General features: G+C 42.1%; 1 protein-coding gene across 2 annotated transcripts in view; it reads right to left on the bottom strand.

Moving 5' to 3' along the window:
- Nucleotides 1-10,169, bottom strand: part of RARS2 (arginyl-tRNA synthetase 2, mitochondrial) — a 71,523-nt gene that overhangs the window by 6,312 nt on the left and 55,042 nt on the right. The window contains exons 17-20 of one of the 2 annotated variants that reach the window (XM_067560711.1): nucleotides 9,661-9,756; nucleotides 6,313-6,387; nucleotides 5,594-5,657; nucleotides 2,575-2,697 (exon numbers count right to left, since the gene is read on the bottom strand). In XM_067560711.1, the coding sequence (XP_067416812.1) occupies nucleotides 2,611-2,697; nucleotides 5,594-5,657; nucleotides 6,313-6,387; nucleotides 9,661-9,756 (322 nt within the window). In that variant the 3' untranslated portion in view covers nucleotides 2,575-2,610. Of the gene's footprint in view, nucleotides 1-2,543; nucleotides 2,698-5,593; nucleotides 5,658-6,312; nucleotides 6,388-9,660; nucleotides 9,757-10,169 lie in introns of those variants that run through there. The other variant, XM_067560712.1, reaches the window with a different exon arrangement.

The raw sequence follows: 10,169 nt of genomic DNA, 5'->3' as shown, positions 1-10,169 counted from the left end.
ACATTCTAGTCCTCGCTATAGATAATTAATGCTGCCGCTGTTTGAGAGCCTTAATGGTCAAACATGGGAGGTTTGAGTCTGAGACACTTATGCTTCCAAAATAACTGTTGAAACTCCACTTCACTCATGGATCCTGCAAGCATGTTTGTTGCTTTGGCATGAAACAGCTTAAAACACAACCTATTCCCCCCCACCCCCCACCCCCGCTTTAAAGAGACAGCAACCTTTTGAAATCTGATCAACTTCAAAAAGTGTATTAAAAGCAGAAGGACCTACACTTCTCAAGTTTTTATTTTCAGAGTGACATTTTCTTAAGGTTTAAAATTCTTCTCGCAGTCAAAGAAAAACCCAAACAAAAGAAGATAAATGTAACTTGACTATAAAGGGAAAATAGCAAAACTAAATGTATTCAAATGACCTTACGTGGGTTTATTATGCACTGCAACTGTCAGCAGGCCTGGAAAGTCCCCTGCAAGTAGGTGTTGTCACTGCTATTAGTGTAGACTAGGAAACCCAGCTAGGAGTATCCAAAGGCTTAGAAGGCCTAAAATATCCCGGCTCTGAGGATCCTGTAGGTAGGATGGCCTGCAATGGTGGCATCTGGATTCTGAACTAAAGGGAGGTGGCAGTGATTGTGGTGTTGGGTTCACTCGATTCCCTGACACCACAGTCTGGGGCATCTAGAAGAATGGGGGGAAAAGTAGTTCTGCAGAGCTGTTGCTTGAGAAGGAGGGTTAATCACTGGAAAGCCAGCCTGGAATTTACTGTTCCTGAGAAGGAAGCAGTTTTTTGTGGCAAACTTTTTCTTCCCTTCCTTTCTCCATCTGATCTTTAGTTTTTTTTGCCAGAGGGAAAGAAAAAGAGGGACAGGAAGCTTGAGGTAAACTGCTGCTCTATGCTTCCTAGAGGCAGATCTGGGGCTTATCTATCACTGTCAGTTAGACTTTCCACCTGCTTCCAGATAAGTAAAGTGGGACATACCAACACCATAAAGAGGGATGTGGATATAAAAGTGACATACTCTATAGACAATGCTACACATTAAGGCACTGGTTAACATGGGAGCAGTACACTTGACATGATCAATGGAGGATAGAAAAGTAAATATCAGTTTTTGTTCCGCTTCCTCATTCCCTCTGGTGCTTGTCTTTCAACAGTGATTAAATTTAGTGACAATCAAGCTGACTCATAAAATGAGAACTTTTTCCTTTGCCCCCTCTCCTTGTGGTGAATTTACAGTGAGTCAGCCCTCTTTCAATTCATTTTAAGTAGAGCATTAAGATCTAATGTGACATGGGTGGGGGCTGTATTTATAATTATTCTTCCAAGAACACAGCAGCTTGGATTTTATTCAGGAATCACAGACAAATTCTGGCATGTACAAGGCCTCTTATTATTGCTAATTATGAAATAGCAATAGGATAATACTTTAGGTACTCTTCCCTTTGAGTATCTTATTGTTTTATGGCACAGCTGATCCAAGGTTGCATGTGGTCCTCAGTAGTATTAATGTTAGATTATGTCATACTCATGCTGCTGTTCCATCAACCAAACAATTTTTTTATATTGAAACAGGAGAAGTCTCCTGGAGGGTGAAATAAGGTTTGGCAGCTGGTCCCTCTAGTTGAAGTGGGAAAGAACATCAAAGGCAATGTGAAATCCAGAACAGCCAGTACCCAAACCCTCAGTCAAATCTGAATTGAATTGCAGCAGTAGATGAAGCACCTACAGCTATTACACTATTAGGGTTAGATAAATTTAGTTAATCATTAAGAAGGGCTTCAAGGTGGGTGGGTGGGAGGGAGGGAGTAAGTAATATTGAATAATAAACTAAAGCAAAGCTATTTTTAACAGACTGTAAAACATGAGTGAAATAAACTGAAGGGTGGATGGTCAGTGCGACCAAGTGCAAGAGTAGTGACTCAGTGCTCATGGATATGTGAGGGCGAAACATATTGAATCTGTCTCAAAAAAACCAAAAGCACCTCCTTCTTTCACCCCCCTTTCCCACCCCCCCAAAAAATCTGATACATCACATACCATCCACCCACAGAATCACTGGCTATAAATGAGAACTAGGGATTTACAGAGAGCTACAACAGAAGATGCCAACACAGCCATAGGTAGATGGATCTCTGTTCTGACCCAGGTGTATGAAAAGGAAAGATATATATCCCAGTAACTGAAAGCTCTTTTAAATATATATTGAAGTAGAGATTGTAGATCTCAAGGGGAGGAGAGCTTTCATTAAACGTAGCATGCAGTTCAATGGCAATTCTCTTAGGAAAAGGACAAATTTGCTCTTGTACCTGTGAAAACAACATATAACCCTCCCTCATCCATACGGGTCACAGCCAGCGTTTTCAAATGACTTGAAACACTATCAAGGGTATAACATTATGAATGGCAGAGAGAAAGAAATGGACCACATGGTTCTGTCCCATGCGAAGCTGTTATTACTCTGCAGGCAGTTTGAAGCACAGGGGAACCTCCAAGACCAGACAAGAAGAAAATTTGCAGGACTGAAGTAACAATGAGGGTCATAACAGTGTTGGATTCTGGTTTAAAACTTACCAAGAAGCTTAATTTACATTGCAGGAAGCTGTTTCATTACATTTGGGTTACAGGCGTGATTCCAAGAAGTTTCATTCCATTAGCTAGAACAGAGCGTACAGCCTGGAAGAGGCAGAGTCTGGCCTGCAAAATAAAAGTAACAATCAACTTCTGCAGTCTCTACCTCTGAATAGCAGTTTATACATTAACTAAGGAGCATATTCTCAAAGAAAGGCATGGGAGAAGCCTGTTAAAAATGAAGACAGCTATATACATGTCATCTTTGTCTCTTCATAGTGTTATACAAATCTTAATCCTCAGCCTCCTTTTAAACAAAGTGCTAAATACTAGCAGCAGCTCAAGGACTAAAGGAAGCCACTTTTATCCTCAGTCACAACAGTACTGAACACTGCTCTAAGGGGCAAAGCGGTGAAATTTAATCCCAACGTTGCAGAGACCATTCAAGCCAAAGTCAGAAACAGGTCTTTAGCCACATCTAGCCTAGACTCCCACCCCATGGGAACAATTCCCTGCTACAGGAAACCTTTCATGGGAATGAGCACTGTGGATAGCTGTGATGGTGCAACACACAAAGATTGGTCTGGATCCAGAAAGGGACCTAGCTGTTGCAATGCCTGTCTTTTAGACACCAAATAATAGGATCCACAAAGCCTGAATTAGATGCTTGGCTCCCTGTATCATGAATAAAGGGGTCTAAATTAGCTGTTACCACTCAAGAAAGAGATTGTGGAGTCACTGGATAGTTCTCAGAAAACATCCACCCAATGTGCAAAGGCAGTCAAAAAAGATAATGTTGGGAATCATTAGGAAAAGGCTAGATAAGACAGAAAATATCATATTGCCTCTTTATAAATCCATGATGCACCCACATCTTGAATACTGCGTGTGGATCTGGTCACTCCCATCTCAAAAAAGAGATATTGGAATTGGAAAAGATACAGAAAAGGGCAACAAAAATGATTACGGGTATGGAAGAGCTTCCATATGAGCAAAGATTAATAAGTCTGGGACTTTTCAGTTTGAAAAAGAGATGACTAAGGGGGGATATGATAGAGGTCTATCAAACCATGTCTGGTATGGAGAAAGTAAATAAGGAAGTGTTATTTACTACTTCTCAAAACACTAAATGAAATTAATAGGCAGCAGGTTTAAACCGAACAAAAGGAAGTATTTCTTCCCACAACACACAATCAACCTGTGGAACTCTTTGCCAGAGGATATTTTGTGAAGGCCAAGACTATAACTGGGTTCAAAAAAGAATTAGAAAAGTTCAGGGAGGCTAGGTCCATCAATGGCTATTAGCCAGGATAGGCAGGGATTGTTGTTTGCCAGAGGCTGGGAATGGGCGATGGGATGGATCACTTGATTACCTATTCTGTTCATTCCCTCTGATGCACCTAGCATTGGCCACTGTCAGAAAACAGGCTACTCAGCTAGATGGACCACTGGTCTGACCTAATATGGCTGTTCTTATGAAGGGTGAGGGGATGGTAGCACCTCCCCTATAACTTCTAGTCCAGGGGTTAGAGCACTCCTCCATGGTGTGGCAGACCCAGGTTTAGTACTCCCCTCTGCCTGATGGGAAAAGGGGATTTGAATAGGGATCTCCTACCTCTGAGGAATGTGCCTGAAACACTAGGATAGTCTAATATGGGTCTCAGGGGCTTGCCTGTTGAAGCCATTCCACTTTGTATAACTACTTAAAGCAGTGGTTCCCAACCTTTTTGGTTCGAGGGCCGCAAATATCATTTTTACAAGCCTGAAGGGCCACCAGTCTCCACTAGCAGCCCCCCTCCCCCCATCCCTCCACTGCAGCCAGATGGAAGAAGTCCTTGCTGATCTCTGTCCCCCTGGCTGCAGCAGGGAAACCACACAGCTGTAGCCCTGTCCGCTCCACCTGGATCCCTGGGCAGTGGCTCCCTTCCTCTGACTCCAGGAGGGACCAGAACACCTAGAGATCCGGGCAGAGCCCTTTGTCATGCTCCCTGCTATAGCCAGGGGAGGGGAGCGCTGATCTCTGGTCCTCTGGGCTGCAGCAAGGAGCTTGCACTGGTCTTGTAGCCCCACGGCAATGTGCTCTGCCTGGGTCCGCAGGCAGCGGCTCCCTTCTGCATCTAGCAGGAGGGGAGCAGCGGGCCACTTTGAAAGACCCCGCGGGCCACAGGTGTGTTATGAGACAAGGGGCAGGACCTAATTTTCACCACTCTTCAGAATTATAGGGAATCTGACATCACTTCTGTCAAAGAAGTTATTCTTACTAAAAGGCGCATTAAAGTCAATGGCACTTTAAGTTCAACTCTATGGAGTATCTTCTTTATAATCTTTTCACTGTTGTTTTTCCCAACAGAACATTGCAAAGTTCAACTTTGAAGAGAGAGTCATCATCAAAGGCTGATAGGTCACTGCTTTTCAAATCAGTAAAAGAGAGAACAAAAGATGGTGTAATTAGCATAGCATTTGCTCAATCGTGAAGGGAGTAGATCTCTCTCCTGAAGATTCACAGCCTTCTAATTTGCATCTCCGTGGAACTGCACATAGCAGTTGTCAGCCTGTGTTGGTAGAATAGCAGTATAGACAACTTGTATTGTGTAGGTGGAATAAGGGAGGGGAGGTTCAGTTATTTCATATATCTCTGTCCTCCCACTTACAAGCTGAGGAAACCATCGGAAAGGAACCAGAATGTTAAACACACTCAGGAACATTAGGGGGAAGAAAATCAGATAGAAAGGGAACAGTAGCTCTGAAGCAATTCCCTCTAATGGGTTTTCAGAATCACACTGGTCCAGAGAGAGCCCATTGCAGTCAGCGTGAGCTTGAAGCCATGAGCTCCTGCTCCTTCATCCAAAAAAAGGAAGCGATGCAGCTCAGAACTAGTCTCACTCCATCCCTGCAGTTAGTGTATTTGGAGACTGAATATGTGTCTCCTCCTAAGCAGTCATTAGTCAGAACAGGCTGTTTCTCTTCGGATGCAGAGCTCAGATTTGCTGAATTATAGTCACACAGCAATAATGCACAGTACCTGTGCTAGTTCAGGGGCACTGCCTTTCACAGGAAGAGTTTTATGAGCCACAGCTGCAAGATGGCTGAAATAGAAAAAGTGGATTAGAACCAGCAGCTCTCTTTAGCAGAGCAGTTACAGGGGCTGCAGAAAGCAGCAGTACTAGAAGATACACCCATAACCAGCAAACTAAGATCAGTGTCTAAAGGGCCTTTTGGCAAACTGTCCTTTTCAGGACTGGGTTATGAGTTCTATATCTCATAGCTGCCTCAAAAAAGAAGAAATGACTAGCTTTGCTTGCTGGTACTGATACGATTTTAGAAGCACACACTGGAAAGGTATGCTTAGGGACCAAAGGGTTATTTGGTCTGGGGCACTGTAACATTTCCAAGGGGACACCCACTCCTGAGTTAAGTGATTACAAATTTGATTTGTGTTATCAAATTATCCTGCTTCCATTATCTTCCTTTGTTTCTCCACCTACCCTCCCCAAGAGAAGAGCCTGAACCACAACATTTAGATCTAAATTAACCCTGTCCCATGCTCAAATATCCCATGCAGATTTGGGGTTTTAGTTCTCTCCACAAGGGCCAGCTGCAGAGTTCGGATCTAGAACGGAACATCCAGACACCTAGAGGTTGTATGCCTGCCTGTTCTGACTTGCCAGTGCTACTGAAGTTTGATTCTAGTGAAATTGAGAATTAAAGCTGTTCTGTAATAGCAAATATTTCTTTCCTTACCCGAGTGTTAGGAGGTAGCTGACAATGTGCTTGGGCTGAAGATCTTCTGAGGATTTGCACAGTACCTCATCGTATCTGGGGAGAAAGTAAGGGACAATTCAGAACTCAGGTTGCAATCACAAGAAAACTAACTAAAGTTTTTAAAACAAGAATAAAGAAAGTGACTGCAGCTGCTGGGAATAGTATCATCATCATACAGATGTACATTTCAAACGTTTATAAGCCTGCTGAATGAATACTGTAGATTTCAGAGCTCACAACAGGCAGTCAAAAGCAAAGATAATAAAAGCAATGGTTGCTCCTGAAATGTTACATTCTGTTTTAAATCTCATTGTGGGTCCTTATGAGAAGAAAAGCCTAAATTAAATGACCACTTGAGGCACTGTCAGAAAGCAGTACCTTAAAGGATGTGGCCTTTTAATAAACGAGACTCAAAATTTTAAACAGCTAAAGGGACACTTACAATTAGTAAATATGAACAAAAAAGTTTATTTTCAAAATACTAAAATACAATCATCTGAGATAAAAAACAATATTAAAACTCAAACGTACAGGTCTGCAGATAGAATTTTCCCAAATAGTTCTGTTGAGTGCTCTGATAGCTTTGATCTTCAAAGCAGGGCCTCCCCCAAAGCAGAACTCTGAAAGAGGGTCTTCCGCCACTCTGCTGTTTGATAGATTTCCAAGCCCTCCCCACCCAATGTGCATTCTTACATAAGCAGAGCTTCCCTGGTACATTCTCTCTTTTGGTCAAGTTACCGCAAAACTGGGGAGTGGACACAGCAGTGGGAGAGGACTCAGCAATCAGGAAACTGTCTTATAGAGGAATTGCACTTCTATGATTGCTCCACATTTAACCTTCCTTGCATGCATACCCAAAATTGACTTATTTATTATTTGTATTACTGTAGCGTTAGGAGCCCCAGTCATGGACAAGGACTCCATTGCACTAGATGCTGTCCAAACACAGGACAAAAAATGTTTCCCGCTCCGAAGAGCTCACAGCCTAATGCACATGTGCTGCATCAGTGATCCTGTGCAGAGTCTAGGGGAAAAGTTGCAGCTGGCAGCTGCTAGCCTACAGATGACATTGTGTTGCCACAAGATGTAATTTTATTTTTAAAATAATAAAACAGCTGCTGGTCCCATTAGTGAAGTGGTCAGTATTACATGCTGGTTTCCATTTAAAGGTGCTGGTTGCTAATACAGAATTCACTGAAGTATCAAGCAGCTATTAAATGAAGAGGCATAGATTTCTGCTACTGCAATCTGTTAGCCACATGAAATAAACTAATGAGTAGAGCTGGTCGAAAGTCAGCATGTCCATTCCATGGGAATTTTTTTTTTAAAAAAGCTCAGCATCAGAACAAAAACAATTTTGAAAACTAGAATAAAATTAGTTTAGAACTTTTTGAAATTGACCATAGGAACCCAAATTCCAAGGTTCTAGCTTCAGTCAAAAGCCCTGGGAGCCACAACTGGAAGCCTCAGAGCCTGGAAGCCCTGGGTCTGCTGTCCTGGGGTTGTCCACATGACTGGGCTGCCCTGTGTTTCATCAAAAATTCCTCAATATTGACACATTTCCATGAAATATTTTGGTTTCAACAAATTGTCATTTTCTGACTAAACCCCAGCTTGGACAGCAAATTCCTGACCAGCTCTGCTAAAGAGTTCTTCTATCTAGCCTCTGACTGCCAGAAACTGGGAGTGGAGGACAGGGGATGGATCATGCGATAATTGCCCTGTTCTGTTCATTCCTTCTGAAGCATCTGCCATTGGCCACTGTCAGAGACAGGAGACTGGGCTGCATGGACCATTGGTCTGACTCAGAATGACCGTTCTTATGTTAAGTGGAGTAAGTAAGTTCCCTGCTTCTGCAGGAAATATACGCTACCACAAGTCTACCATCCCAAGAGATTCACTGGTCTACAAACATCAACATCTAGGTTAATGACGCATAGCACTGACCAGTTAAAAAGCCAAACATTCGTGTTATATTGTCAAATGCCACAGTCAAAGCAATGGGAGCAAGTTCAAGCAGTTAGAAGGTGGCCGAGGCATGTGGGTGACATGGAAGAATTTCAGAGGGCTTCTGCTCTTGATTGCCTGGAGGGAGGACAGACTGAAGAGAGGCAGCATGACGCAGTGTCTAGGACATTCAGTTGGGACTTTTGGGCTCTGTATTCAGCTCTGCCATTGACTTTTTGTGTGGTGTTGAGCAAGTCCTCGCACCTTTCTGTGCTTGAGATTCCACACATACAAACTTAGAGTAATAACACTTGCTCAGTTTTGTAAGAATGTTGAGAATTATCAATGAATAGAATGTTAAAGAGCTGACTAAGGGGGGGGTATGAGAGAGGTCTGTAAAATCATGACTAGTATGGAGAAAGTAAATAAGGAAGCGTTATTTACTCCTCCTCATAACACAAAAACTAGGGGTCACCAAATGAAACCAATAGACAGCAGGTTTAAAATGAACAAAAGGAAGTATTTCTTCACACAATGCACAGTCAACCTATGGAACTCCTTGCCAAGGGATGTTGTGAAGGCCAAGACTATAACAGGGTTCAAAAAAGAACTAGATAAGTTCATGGAGGATAGGTCCATCAATGGCTATTAGCCAGGATAGGCAGGGATTGCTGTTTGCCAGAGACTGGGATTGAGCGATGGGATGGATCACTTGATGATTACCTGTTCTATTCATTCCCTCTGAAGCACCTGGCATTGGTCACTGTTGGAAGACAAGATACTGGGCTACATGGACCATTGGTCTGATCCAGCACGTTATTAGTATTGGTTATTAGTATGATTCTTATGTTCTAAGCACTATATATGACCTAAATACTATTATTAGGAGATTGTTTTGTGGGTGCAGGTGTTCCTCCTGGTTACTGGAAGTGGGTGGATGTTCATTCCCCTCCTCCTGAGAGCATTTCCTCAACCCTTTTCCCATGGGATCCAGAGATCCCACCCACCAGGTCTATCTGTTTATGATGATAATCAATGCTTAGATAGTACAGTTCTTTTGAAAATGTAATAAGTTAACATTTATTCACTAATAACTATGGGCAAGTACCAATGAGTAATAGGCACCCAATTACTCAGGGGTATTTTTCTCCACATGATCTTTCTTCATGCAGCTTCTGAAGTCAACACATTCATTTACATCTAAAAATGTGTATTACAAATGTGGGCTTCTGGACCAGCTAATACATGGGCCAGTGATCAACAAGTTATTGCCTAAAATGTCCATTTCTACTCTTCCACTACCATGTCACAAATAACTTATCCAACACGCAGGCATGAAACCCAAGGGATCTGCTTCTTGGAAAGACAAATAATAAATACCTGAGAAGATGCTGTAGGACTGAGATGGCCTGTGGATCTTGTAAACAAGTTGTGTTGATGTCAGTCAGTTGCCCATTGCCACACATCTGCTCTAAACTAGAAAACATAAGAACCCAATGTGAGAAAACAAATTATTTTGTAAATAAATAAAAAAAATACCCTCACCGGCAAAGCTGCATAAGAATTAAAACCCATTTGCACTTAACGGAAAACAAAATGTGAATCTTATTTAATTAGATACACTGCAAGCTGAATAAAACATCTGAGCTAGACTAGCTGATTGAAGGCTATTTTACTTGAGCCAGCATTGACTATACATGTTAGTAACTTTAAAGAAAGATACCCTGAAAGATCATAGCAGTTTAAAAGGCCACGGTGAAGCTTGACCTTTTTAAGTTGTAAAAAATCATTTCAAGAGTGTGATACATAATGCCTAGGTCAACATTTGTATTTAAAATTCCCTAAAATACAGTTTTGGGTGATCACAAAAGGACATAATTAAGGCTGGA

The sequence above is a fragment of the Emydura macquarii genome, unplaced genomic scaffold (assembly GCF_026122565.2).
Source record: "Emydura macquarii macquarii isolate MOO-44397 ecotype Brisbane River unplaced genomic scaffold, CSIRO-AGI_Emac_v2 contig_2297, whole genome shotgun sequence".
In the NCBI taxonomy this organism is placed as follows: Eukaryota; Metazoa; Chordata; order Testudines; family Chelidae; genus Emydura; species Emydura macquarii.
This window is presented reverse-complemented; position numbering and strand designations above follow the sequence as displayed.